The following is a 13,840-nucleotide window of genomic DNA, read 5'->3' on the forward strand; positions in this document are numbered from 1 at the left end:
GTATAAACCTAACTACTAATGTTCTTCAGACTAACCAACTTGCTTACAACATTCTAGTCATTCATGAATCATATTCTTACAGATCTGATTGACTCAGAGTATGTTAGTGTGTATCTGGATAACATTCTAATCTTCACTCAGACAGTTGAGTATTATTACTGACTAATCTGAGTAGTTCTATAATGACTCTAAGATAATAAACTGTTTCTCTAAGAAGTAAAGTACTCTTTTGTACAAGAGTTAGTAGATTATCTAGGCTTTGTAATCAGTAGAGGAGAGGTTTGTATGGATCTAGCAAAGGTAACTGTAGTTTGAAACTGGCTACAACCTCAGAACCTGAAACAGGTCTAAGTGTTCCTTAGGTTTGTAAACTACTACTAACACTTTATTCAAGGTTTCAGTACTATTGCTTAGCCTCTTCACAATCTTACTAGCAAGAATGTTCCTTAGTAATAGGATGATTAGTAGTAGTCTGTGTTTGAGTCCCTCAAGCAGGCTATTACTAGTAAGCCTGTATTAGTAGTTCTGACAGTTGTGAACAAGTTCTGAGTTGAAGCCAACTCTTCTAACTTTGCAAATAGAGTAGTACTGTCCTAGTTTATTAACAGAAAGTAGTGTCTGATAGTGTTTCAATCAGAATCCCTCTCTATAACAGAACAGAACTACCTTATCTATAACAAGGAACTCCTTACAATTGTCTGTTTCTTAGAGGAGTAGTATTAATATCTCCTTAGTATTATACAGAAGTTTAAGATTTGAAGTAATCACCTTAATCTCTAATACTTTCAGGCACCTCAGAAGCTCAACTACTACTAAGCCTACTGAATGTTAGAACTGTAAGACTATGACTTTGTACTAACCTACAAACTCAGAATACAAATGACAAAAGCTGATTTACTCTCAAGACAAGTAGGTTATAAAAGGGGGGAGAATAATAACAAAAATCTTGTTCTCCTAGACAATTCCTGTTTTGTGTCTGAGACAATCCAAGAGATCTGACTCAAATCCAAGAATGTTAACTTTGTCACCTACATATAGTAAGCTCTAAGACACACATAGGACTAGGTTATAGTGAAGCAGCTGGAAAAACAGGCTAGGGATTAGGAGGAGAATGAGGATAAACAGGTTTACTAGGAAGGCCAACTGTATGTTCTAAAGGATTGGAAGCTGTAGGAGAACATTGTCTGAGCTCATTACAACAATCTGACTGTAGAACATTCAGGCTGACACAAAATGTAGGAACTCATTACTCAGAACTACTAGTAGCTTAGAATGTAGAGGGAAATCCTAAAGTATGTAACTAGTTACAATATGTACTAACAGACTAAGGCCTACTAGACAAGAGTTTGGGCTCCCCTACATCTGTATCAGATCCTAGATTACTCTTAGGAAGAAGTCTTAGTAGACCTAATTAGTAAGCTACCTAAGTCTTAGAGTTACAATACTATTTATATAATTGTTGACTGATTCTCTAAGCAAGTCTATACAGTTCTAACCTAAACAGAACTCACTTCTAAAGGTATAGTGTGTATTTATTAGGATCATGTCTTCTAGTTGTATAGACTCTCTCAGAAGCTCATTTATGATTGTAGACTGTAATTTGAGTCAAAATTCATGTAGAACTTGTATATACTTATCAGAATTCAAGAGAACCCTTCTACTACCTATTACTTACAAACTGACAGTCAAACTGAGCAAGTCAATCAGGAGATCAAGCTCTACCTCTGAATGTTTATCAATTATTAGTAATCAGATTAGTCTGAATAGTTAGCTCTGACAGAATTTGTACACAATAACTAGTAACATTCTATAACAGGACAGTCCCTATTCTTCCTTAATTATAGGAGACATCTGTACTAGAGGACAGTTCTAAACTAGAATAGTAGTTCTGAATCTATAACAGACTTTGTAGAACAGATGTACAGAACTAGAGAGGATGTATAAGCTCTTTTAGAAAAGGTAGTACAGGTTATAAAGTAGAACTATGATTGGAAGAGGTCTGTAGCCAAGGATTACTAGTCTAGTAACAAAGTTATGTTAGAAGCTATTAACCTGACTACAGATTGCCTAATAAAGAAGTTGGACAACAAGCACTTTAAACCCTTTGTTATTGAAAAGAAGGTTAGTACCTCTACTTACAAACTCTAACTTCTAGCAACATGAAAGTACATACACCTAGTGTTTAACAAGGTTCTACTGTCTTAGTACTATAATCCAGGTTTTCCTTTACAACAAAGACCCTTACTACTTCTACTAGAACTCATCAGTTCTGAACTAGAAAACAAAGTAGAGTATGTAGCAGATACTAAGCTAGTGTACAGAAAGCTTAAGTTCCTTATCTACTAGAAGGGATACTTAGTTGAAGAACACACTTGAGAACCTGCTAAGAATCTCACCTATACTACTAAGACAATCTGAGACTTTTATCAACTTCATCCAGGTGCTCTACATTAACTCTACCTTACAGATTTCCAAACCCTACTGTTCTGACTTATACTCAAGCTACTAACCAAGCCTAATGTTTACTAATCAGAATGATTGGTTTTAGAGGGAGGGTGATGTTACAATTCTCTACTCTCTTACCTTCAGTTCTAAGGGTTCTACACCCTTCTGTACTAGAACTCAGGACTTCTGTCCCTTAGAGGTACTGTCTATAAACTATATGTGTACTGACTCTTACTACTACCCTTCCTTACTTTATCATTCTATTCCTTTGACTACTCCTTCATACTCTGTTCATTCTATAGTCTCTTACCCTTTATCTATCCCTTCATTCTTTGTACCTTTATCTTTAACATTCCTTTCTTTCATTCTTTGTAGCTTATCATTCTTAGTAACTTATACTCTCTGAGTACTCTTGTATAGTTTAGTATATATAAGTGTATGAGATCAGACTAGTCCTATAGTCTTGATCTCATCTACTCTAGGTAGTTCTGTACTCTTAGACTCACTCTATACACTCTACTCTTGTCTCACTCTCTCTCTCTGCCTGTTCTACAAGTTCTAACTATATTCTAGTACTTGTATTCTGTATTTCTGTTGTGTAGGATAGTTGTAGCCTAAGTCCCCTTACTGAGCCTTCAGGTCCCCTCTACACTGTTACTAACACTAAGTTAATCAGATTTATAAGGATGTGATTCATGAATGACTAGAATGTTACAAGTAAGTTAGTTAGTCTAAAGAACATTATAGTCAGTTTGTACAATCTGTAATTAGTTTGGAACACATTCTTCTACTCATCTCTGTCTTGAATCCAAATATTATTGTATCTCTATCAAATGTTCAACTTAGTAAAAACTCTAAATGTATGTGTCTTATTAATGAGCTCCTGAATCAGAGGGAGTAGGTACTTGTTTTTGACAGTACCCTTATTGAGACAATAATAATCCTAGACTAGGTAGAGCTTTCTATCTTTCTTTTTGACAAAGAAGAAAGGGGAGGTTATAGAGAACTTTAAGGGTTGGATCTGACTGTTCTAAAGATTTTCCTAAAGGAACTCATTAAGTGCCTCCTACTTGTCTCTGTTGAGTAGGTAGACCTTACAATCCTTAGGTTGGAAACCCTTAGTCAATTCAATTATATAGTCTTAGAGACAGTGTTTAGGAAGCTGGTCAAATTCCTCTTTACTAAAGACTTTAAGGAACTCTCAGACAAAAGCTGGCAGACTGAGTCTATGTGTGTTCTAGAGTAGAGTTGTTCTAAAGTGGTTCTAAACTGGTTCTGTCTCAGACATCCTTCAGATTGACTCTGTTCTACCTTAACTAGAATATGTATTCATATATTTATCCTAGTCAAAGAAGAACAACTAGTCACCTTTATTAGAACTGTTAGTAACATTAGAAGTGTTTGTATCTACTTAGAACAGTAGTACAAGGTAGTTGTAAGACTCAGAACACTGATCAAACACAAGTGTCTACTCTAACCAGTTAATAGTAGGGTTGTAAGTCTTAAGCTATTTGAATCTGATAAAGATGTCTGTCTTTCTAAGGTTAGTAACTCTAAACTTAATACTTTCCTTATGATTCTGAATGGTCATTTATAGTTGAACAAACTCAGTAATCTAACTATTCTAGTTCAGGGTTCTGTCTGTATTGTATACTAGAATTGGAAGTAGAACACATTAAGTAGGAAGGTAGTGTTCCTATACAAAAGCCTTATTAATATACAAACTAGTGTATTTACTATCTACTAGAGCTATTGTTTGGATCTGGGGGGATCCTGAGAAGGGAGCTAAGAGGACAGAGACCTGGAGCTAGTGTCTAGAACATCCTTAGATGAACTACTACTTGTTCTGAAGGGAATGTACAGCTTGTACAGTCTTGTTGTCTAAGAGAGTAAGTATATGTACTAACATTTCCTTATTAACCTCTCTCTTTCAACAAGGACAGACTTATGTCCTTAGCTGTGAACTCAGTTAAGACTATCCCTACTTAATACTATAGACAAACTACTAAGTAGTAAACAGGGCTAGGTAGTATTCTAAATGTTCTAAAACCTTAAAACACAGAAGTAGTAGGTTAGATTGTATAGATTTAAACTTGGATAAAGTGTAAAGAGAAGAATCAAAAGAATCAGGAGAAATAGGAGAACTATCTACTTTTGTTTTTGACTTTTTTCTTTCTAATAAATAATTTTGTTAATTTATTTTTTCTACTTTTTCTGCTTTTTCTACTTTATTTACTTCTAATCCTATAGTGTCTATTAAATCAAAAGTAGTCATTAAAAAATCTGAGTCATAGTCCTTCAGTACTGTATTCACTGTTAGACCTTTACAAAATTCTAGAGTATGTAGTCAGGGTCTAGGAGTTCTGAGGTAGCTTCCAGATTTATAGAAAAGGCTTCTTACTACAAATCCTACTCATTACTCATTATTACTCTAATAATCTGACAGATGTACTGTTACTTCTGTAAGTAGTCCTTAATTTAGTGCCCTGACTTTCTGTATGTAAAGTATACTCCTTACTTTCAGGCTTCTCTAATGTCTATTAGAACAGATTGATTACAAATTACAGACAGATTAATCTGAGAGCTCAGAACTGTTAGAGCTAAACACATGTGTAAGTATTCTGTACAGACTTGACACATTCAGACTGTGGCTTAGTTAAAGGAAATAGTGTGTGTCTTCTACTCAGTATAAGTAACCAGTTCTAGTGTTATTCTAAGAATCTTATTAACTAGTTCTAGGTAAAGAGCTTTTTCAAGCATTCTAATAAGAACATTATTAAACTTAAGTATGAATCCTACCTTCTAGGCTAGGATATTAAACTCCTGAAAGAAAGTATTAGCAGAATGTTTGCTCTGTTATAGAGACACAAGCTTGTTCTATACATTGTACTTCTTATTTAAATTAATAAAGGAAGTACAGAGCTGCCTTATAAATTCTGAATATAACTTGTTATTCTAAAGTCAGATTAGGCTTCTAATCTAATAGCCTTTGATCCAGTTCTAGGCCCAGGTGGCTGTATTACCTTCCTTTATGAAGGAGAGGACAAATAGGATATGATTAAGATCTAAGGATAGATTGGTCAAAGTAGTAGCTACATATAGTTTGACTTAGTACTGGAAGTCCTTAAAGTACTACCTATTAAAGTCTGAAGAGTAGGCTACATGTACTTTCTTTCTAAAACAGGTTGTAACTTTCAGAACAATCAGAACAGGTTCTAAAGGGGCTAGGAGTATGTAGTTAGTAAAGGCCTCTTAGATAGAGGTCTATACATATTAAGCTAGTTCTACTTGTAACTACTAATCTAGTAGGACAGTAGGGGTGGTAGTCAGTATAGGAGGGTCTATGTTTACACTATAAAGGAATCAGTACTAAACTAAAAAGGGTAATAAATAGAAGAAGGGTAGTAAAAGTTTAAAAGGGTTTAGAAAGTTTAAAATTTAAAAATGTAAAAGGGTTAGAACAAAGAAAAGAGATTAACACAACAGTAAGTACTAATGCTCAAAATGTAGGAGAGTTATAGGGTAGTAATAGGTAGTCTTGATCTAATGTCAGTAACAGTATAGAGGGGACCTGAAGGCTTAGTAAGAGGACTCAGGCTACAACTATCCTACACAACAGAAATACAGAACACAAGTACTAGAATATAGTCAGAACTTGCAGAACAGGTGGAGAGAGAGAGTAAGACAAGAGTAGAGTATATAGAGTGAGTCTAAGAGTACAGGACTATCTAGAGTAGACAAGATCAAGACTATAGAACCAGTCTAATCTTGTATACCTATATATACTAAACTACACAAGAGTACTCAGAGAGTATGAGCCACTAAGAATAATAAGCTATAAAGAATGAAAGAAAGGAATGTCAAAGATAAAGGTACAAAGAATGAAGGGATGGACAAAGGGTAAGAGACTATAGAATGAACAAAGAATGAAGGGGTGGTCAAAGGAATAGAATAATAAAGTAAGGAAGGGTAGTAGTAAGAGTCAGCACACATATAGTTTATAGACAGCACTCCTGAGGGACAGAAGTCCTGAGTTCTAATACAGAAGGGTGTAGAACCCTTAGAACTGAAGGTATGAGAGTAGAGAATTGTAACACTGTAGCCTCATAAACTCTAACCAACTCTCTCAATATTCATGTTCCTTCCTAGGGAAAGAAAGAAAGGGTATATGGAAAGAATACAGCAGATTGCCAGGAGCACAGTGTGTGAAAAGAGTAATAGTAGTTTGGGTTGTTGCCAGAGTATGCTCAAGGGGAACTGTAAACAAGAAAGGGAGAAAAATAAATGGAACACTAATAGCTTTATACAGTACAAGCATGAGTAATTTAGGGTTTCACTACTCTAACAAGTCAGGGTAGGACAAATGGATTGGGTATACAATGCCATTTGAGCAAGCCTGGCTTGCTCTGTGGACAATTCAAAATGACTTCCAAAGTGAGCTTGGAACTCAGTTCTCCTCCAGGAGCAGTTGGTGCTGACTCAAACTAGAGGGGAAAGGGCAAGGCTGAGTATGGGTATGACTTGAGTTTGGCTTGGTACTACTGCTGAATTTGGTTGTACGAGGATTGGGAGCAGTATTAGTATCTGGGACACACTCCCAACTATTCCCCTCTCCTACCCTGCTTCCTGTCTCTCTACATTTCCTACTTTGCCATTGATCTCAGTTGGTACATGCCCTACCTTTACACTCAGTTCTGTCTGCCTATATGCAAGTTCTCCACATTAAGTCTTACCAAGCAAGCCCAGGTTGTCTCCCAGTCTCACATGAGCTATAGACATAAGGAACAGAGGTAGATGTATTGCCTCCATTTGATACTGATAACCTTGGCACAGCAAATTCCGATACGTTTTGAGTGGAAATGGAAATGGCTTTTCTGGCTCTTAAGCCTGTCGTCATGCTGTGTCCCTACAACGGGTTTGCCGTCCGTTGGAATTCCGGGTGGCTGTGCTGCATGAAGAACCTATCCAAGCAGAGTACCTGCTACAAAAAGAAATTATTGACTTTTCGTCAGGCTTGCAGCGCAATGGCGATGGCGACAGAGACAGACATGAGCATACTCTCATATTGCTCGTAATAATAATATGCAACGAAACAACTGCGCGTCGTGCGTACGTGCGAATTCCGCTGGGTTTGAATGTTTGAACGTGTCAAGGGAATGACGAAAAGCCAATCAAAATTTTGATTCCGATCCGGTGGGAAACGGAGAATTAGAATGGGTCATCAGCTAAATGTGCAAAATAATAAAACCAAGCGAAATACCGAGCTGATAAAAACAGTGAGAAAGGAAAAACGGACACATTCAACATCCGGATACTCGGATTTCGCAGATCAGGCAGTCCACTCGTCCTTCCTGTCAAAGCGGTACCTTTAGATCAGAATTATTTAGATTCGCCCGTCAGTTGATGTCTTGTTCCCTTGTCCACGACAACGACGAATGATGGAATTTTAATGGGCGGGGGAGAGTTGGATTGGAGAGTTCGGTCGGTGGTACAGTAAAACCGAGAACAGGTGGAAAGAAAAGGAAATAATGAAACGGACGGGGAAGATGACCCGACGACCGACCGCCCGGAACAGCGCCGGCAATCACTGATACTGATCACTTTCTACTTGTAACTTACACAGCCATCTATAGATCATCACTCCCTCTCACCATTCAACGCTCGGTCTCTTTGCTCGTCGCGTAAATAGCAATACACCGCTCCTCCCACTACACCAAATCCAAGTCATTTCTATTTTCTAACCATGTCTGTAAATAGTCTGTACTAGTTCTAGTCTAGTGTAAGTTAGGCGCTCCACTGGACCAACAGCGTCTCTCCTCGAGGCCGATGTCTGTCCTCGTGCAAGGAGAAAACTGGGTTCTCTTCGCGAGTCTCGCTGAGCTTCTCGCGTCGTTTCACTCTAATTCTTCCGCTCGGACGGACCAGACACCCGGGACGATCAGGCCATGCGGCAGTGTTACATACCCACTGATAGCATTGACCGTCGCTTGTGATGTTTCGATGACTGATGAGAGATTGAGATGGGATATGACATCCCGTCCAAGAGAAGTTTAAGCGAGGACCGGTGCTATAACCTGTCCTGGTGCTAATCCGACTCTGGGCAAATCAAAGGTACCGTATTTCATACCCGCATTTATATACCCTCCCTCTCCATGCTCTCTATCTCGCCAAATTAAAAACTCCCATCCCCCGCACCTCTGCTCGCTCCCCACTCTTGTTTCGACACTGCGCAAGATGGGCTTCCTCGACGACGTTAAATTCCTCTTCTCCTTCCTTTTGAACCTCATCCCCATCCAACTCAACACACTCAAGTTCTTCCTCTTCTCTCCGCTGCACATAGCCCTGGGCACAGACCCTCGCGCGAAGAGCGCGTTCCCCGTGCTCTCGTTCTTACCTTCGTTCTCCCCTGCACCATCTTCCTCACCCGCATCCTCATCCTCCTCGTCCCCTTTGCTGGGTGGACGTAGGAAGCCCTGTCCATACGCGAATGGAGGCGCATCGCACAACCACCATAAATTCCGAAAGCCGGGGCCAGATGACGCTCGATCACCCTGTCCCGCGTTGAACGCGATGGCCAACCACGGATATCTGTACGTTCCTCTCTTCCTCTCTATCCTTTCTCAAACAAATGCTAACGCGACAATACACAGTCCACGCAACGGCCGAAACCTCACAGGCACAATCCTCACCAACGCTCTAATCGACTGCTACAACCTCTCCTACCCACTCGCCGCCTTCCTCTCCTGGGGCGGCGTCCTCCTCCTCGGTCAAGTCGGTACACTCTCCCTCTCCGACCTCGCTCGTCACAATCGTATCGAACATGATGCCTCACTCACTCACGCTAACACACCTTTCTCGGACGACTACGCACCTAAACGCAACTGCCCGGTGTTATACGAGAAGTTTTTGAGAGACGCGAGAAAGGGCGGGTTTGGTGCGGACGATATCGCTCGTGCGCGTGTAAGGCGTGAGGACGTTGAGGGACCTAGAGAGGGTACGGAAGTGACTAGCGTGCAGCAAGAAATTGCACGCGGGGAAGTCGCACTTGTACTGCAGATCTTCGGAGGGAAGGAGTTTAGAGTACCGGTCGAAGTTGTTAAGTCATGGTGGGGAGAAAACAAGTTACCGGAGGGTTGGAAACCTACGCGCCTTACGACATTACAAGGAACGATTAGCTGGTCGACTACGATTAGGCATGCGATGGATAGCTTGAGGAAGACGAGGACGTACGCAGATGCAGAGGAGGTTATTGACGAGAAGGCCGCAGACCAACTCGTCGTCCCCGACCTCCCAGAACAGACTCGAAAGAAAGTCGTATCTACACTCGTGCCACGGGTTACGAACTCCACGTCCGAGTCATCCTTAACAGACGAAGAGACAGTCACCAACTCTCCTCCACAACCTCATTCCCCAGACCTGTCTGCGTCGAAAACCTCGACTCTCACTGCCTCATCCGTTTCTGCAGCGAAGGAGCTCCTTCAGACTCAGAACGTACAGCCAGCACAACTCACACAGCCCATGGTAGTACCGGCCTCCGCATGATTCGTGATTTCGAACGATTGGGAGGAGATGAAAGATAAATGATGATCGAAGCAACAGTGATAGGAAGTCAAGGTCAAAGTTCCCCGAGCGCGTCTATCAATAGTCTCGACTTTTGATATTGAGCTATTCACCGCCATCTTGATCTTCTCTCCGTTGTCCTTCTCCTTCTCTCTCCGCTTCTGGGCCCGTTGATCCATCTGTCCATCTTCGTCTCTGTTACACGTTGTGTGTCGCACTTCGAACTTCTATGCATGCAACGCATGGCTTGTCCCAGACGAGCTTGCGGCGTCTCTTACCGTCTTCACTGTTTGACCATTTTTGTTCCCTTCCTATCAATGATCCTACCTAGCACTTTTCGTCCTTCGTCAGATGTACATTTAGTACGCCCTGTTCTGTTTCTCTGCTGATACCTACTTTGTCTGTTTCACAAACTCTATGCATTCACACAGCTATCCTTCTCCATCTCTGTTATTCTCTACTTCTCCCTTCAAGTGGATCTGCCAGTATCACTACAGTTTCTCTCTATTATTCTGCATCACTAGTAGTAGTGTATGTGTTCCCATTAGTGTCTGTTCAGTTTCGTGGATAATTATTAGTGTAGGAACAACAATAACAAGATATCAAGTATCATGACAGCTTCATTGTGTTTGATTGCTTGCACTGTTATACTGGCGTTGGACACCACACTACAGATTTTGATGAAGATAATGATGAGACTTCCCTCTACATATTGGTAATACATATTACAGCGAAATTGAGACTGATTTTGATTTGTGTAAAGGGATTGATTTCAAATTAATGACAACATTTTTGTCGTCTCAATGCTGCCTGTGATCTACACATCTTGTGGGGACGTGTATACACACATCAATCAGTGCTTTGGTAGTTACCAGGGCTGTATGATCTGCTTGAGCGCTTGATATTTATTAATTAATGCATCTTAAAGTAACAAGGAATCGTTATACTACATTATCTACGTCCAAGATAAGGAATCAAGATCATAGTAGTGGCACGCACGCGTCCTGCGTGCGTGTCGGTGCATCATGCCTATTTCATTTCCGTCTCTCATCCATCCATCCGTTCTCGGGACTACTTTACCACCGACCTCTTGTTTGCTCTCCCGCGCATAAAATTCCATTATTCATCCACGAAAGGCACTAGGACTAAGCTAACAACGGGCAAATCTCAATGGCACCGCGACAAAAACAACAACAGAAAAGACGACGAGCAAATTGCCAGATCTGCGAAGAGGTGGAATCAAAATACGCTTGTCCGGGTTGTGAGGTTTTGTAGTACGTGCGTCTCTTTTTCGTTATCTCGATATTCCACTTGGTTTGAAACTCTTTCCTTTCATCTTTTGTTGCATTCGGCTGATGATAATTCTCCGTTCTCCACCGGATCGGATTCAAATTTTTGATTGGCTTGCCGTCATTCCCTTAACGCACTCGATGTCAACGTACGGGTACTTCGCACTCGCACATGCACACGACCCGCAGTTGTTCCGTTGCGTGTTACAAACGACATAAAGGTAACGTTTCTCACTTTCTCACTTATCCCGTTTCCGTCGCATTTCGCCGCAGATCTGACAAAATTTGCACATATCCTACATATTCCACATATCATACAACCCTGCCTGCATATCCCAATTAACCTACAGGCTCGTCATGCAGTGCAAACTCGAATGCTACCAGCGCTGCTGGTAATGGCAATGCCATTGAGACACCAGCGCAAGTCGAGTCATCACCACATAACGACGACGGGCCTAAAAGCGCTTCAAACACTTTGGAGTCTGTGCCAAGGTTATTGGCATCGGACGAAGGCGATGCATCCGGCTCCGTATCTGCATCTCGAGAGTCTGCGGTCCCTGGGTCCATGGCTCATGGGTCCATGGCTCATAGGTCCACAGCTCAAATGAGGCAAGGAACAGACTCGGACTTGCTCGGGAGACTCGATGTGGGGGGCTCCCGCACAGAAGCGATTATGGATGAGGATGTGGAGGCGGGGCGCGTATCAACTGAGGTCGATGGCAAAGTGGGAGATGTGGAGAAAGAGGAGGTGGGGCAGAGTATGGACATATGCGAAGCCAATGCTGCTCCCGATACCAGTATCGCTCCCAATCTCAATTCTCCTAAAACCAGCAGCGAAAGCACCAAACTAGATTCGAGTCATGTCAATCCTCGTCCTCCAACTCCCACTCCTACTTCGAGTCAAAGTCAACCGCAGCCAAACGAGCCCCCGAGTCCCGACCTCGACTCAGAACCTATCTCAAGTAATCGTCCCTTGCGCAAACTAAGCTCGCTCAAATGGCCTTACATACCCGATACATCGTCCTACCCTGACCCATTAGAGCGGGACGACCCTAAACCGCTGTCACTTGCGCAGTACGAAGCTATCGGTGCGTTTCCTATCCTCTTTCCTTCATTTTTCCGTATTCGAATATGCATACAAGCATTTTAAGTATGAGCTAACTGAGCTATTGTTCCTTTTCTTTTGACACAGCCCGCTCTCCAGCAATCCGCCGAACTCTCTCCGCACACCAGTCCCTCCCCACCCTTCTCCAGAAACTCGACGCGCTCCGCGGACCTCCACGTGAACGAGCACTCGAGCGCGTTCTAGGCGTCGCTCCTGGTCAAGCATCTTTCTCCCTCTCTCTTCCCGCCAACTCGTCTTCTATGCCGGCCTACCCAACATCTCCAGCTTCCATGACTAACAGAAGAGAAGGAGAGGGTGAGGCGGGTATCGAGACGAACGAAGATGATATGCGTGCGTTGAGAGAATTAGCTCAGGCCGTTGAGGCTGCTGTTAGGAGTGTCCCTTCTGCTAATGGAGACTTCCAGAGTACAACTAGTACTAGTAGTTTGTTAGGATTAGATTGGGAGAGTATGGAGACATAGATAAAATTAATATAATTTCCTACTTTAGAGTATTGCTCATTTGTATTGACAATTTCAAATGACAGTAATCTTTAAATTCAGGCAACGCGAGTTCCCCCGGCGACTCACAAAAAAGCAAATCCGACTCCGTAACGTCTACGTTCCCACACTATTAATTGTGGCTGGGGTGGCCACAACTAACCAATGCCCTCGCCTTTTACTAGGGCATTCCGTGTGTCCACCCCGCGTTAAGGCCACTTAACCAATCTTTGGAACCTACAAGTCTTAACTTGTAATGACTTTATCATTTTGTTTTTCTTTATTTTTACCTTGTATAACTGGTGACCCTTAGTTCTTTTTATCAATTAATTGATTATTTTGCTCAAGTTTATTATGTGTATATGTAAACTCTTGTATACCAATTTCTGCTTTAATACTCTAATACTAACAGAGATACTAACAGTTGTATTAGTACACATTGCTCTAAATCTAGTCCATTTTCTACTATATGTCTGTTCAACACTGTCAGTTTTCAAATCTACTATATGTCTGTTCAACACTGTCAGTTTTCAAAACTAGTTGGTCAACTGTTGCAGTGTTCAGAGACCCAGTCTACACATGAACATACAGACATTTGAAAACAAGGAGAATTGGCCAGTAAACAAGGAACATCCTTGCAAAAATGGATAACACAAAGATGGACAAACATACAGTAATAGCAGTCATGGCAAACATCTCTGTTGCTTTCAGTACTAACTCACTCATGACATCTGAGTTGAGGAAGACAAGTGCAAGGCCAGGTGCTGGGACAGGTGTAGTACAGACATTGATTGCTTGGTGGTATGCATATGTGTAGATTATTTCTTCTCTGCAAAGTTAGCTGTCTGATTCAAACAGGTTGCCAGATGTCTATAATGAAGGTATCAGTTTTCAATTTATCTGCTATTTAGCTGGGTAAGATGGGCTTTTATTTCTGCAAT

The 13,840-nt window shown here is 41.3% G+C and overlaps 3 protein-coding genes across 3 annotated transcripts; all 3 read left to right on the top strand.

Annotated features, from left to right (window-relative positions):
* Positions 1-8,117: 8,117 nt before the first annotated feature.
* Positions 8,118-8,653, top strand: FOMMEDRAFT_19961 (uncharacterized protein). The gene has a single exon (XM_007266328.1). It carries the CDS (start codon positions 8,272-8,274, stop codon positions 8,497-8,499), a length of 228 nt encoding a protein of 75 aa, XP_007266390.1. The 5' UTR covers positions 8,118-8,271; the 3' UTR covers positions 8,500-8,653.
* A 302-nt stretch (positions 8,654-8,955) lies between these two features.
* FmHTP3 (Cloroperoxidase) lies at positions 8,956-9,687 on the top strand (the record flags this gene model as incomplete). The annotated part of the gene is made up of 2 exons (XM_007266329.1): positions 8,956-9,035; positions 9,096-9,687. Coding segments are annotated over 2 exons (672 nt in total), but the record flags the coding sequence as incomplete, so codon positions are not given.
* A 1,470-nt stretch (positions 9,688-11,157) lies between these two features.
* On the top strand, positions 11,158-12,881 carry FOMMEDRAFT_146559 (uncharacterized protein; the record flags this gene model as incomplete). The annotated part of the gene is made up of 4 exons (XM_007266330.1): positions 11,158-11,279; positions 11,484-11,515; positions 11,645-12,382; positions 12,487-12,881. The coding sequence occupies exons 1-4, from the start codon at positions 11,176-11,178 to the stop codon at positions 12,879-12,881; spliced, it is 1,269 nt and encodes a 422-aa protein (XP_007266392.1). The 5' UTR covers positions 11,158-11,175.
* Positions 12,882-13,840: the final 959 nt, after the last annotated feature.

Source organism: Fomitiporia mediterranea (genome assembly GCF_000271605.1).
Source record: "Fomitiporia mediterranea MF3/22 unplaced genomic scaffold FOMMEscaffold_6, whole genome shotgun sequence".
Taxonomy (NCBI): domain Eukaryota; kingdom Fungi; phylum Basidiomycota; class Agaricomycetes; order Hymenochaetales; family Hymenochaetaceae; genus Fomitiporia; species Fomitiporia mediterranea.

Excerpts from the sequence above, each read along its gene's own strand:
- FOMMEDRAFT_19961 (XM_007266328.1), top strand. The coding sequence starts at position 8,272 with ATGTCTGTCCTCGTGCAAGGAGAAAACTGGGTTCTCTTCGCGAGTCTC.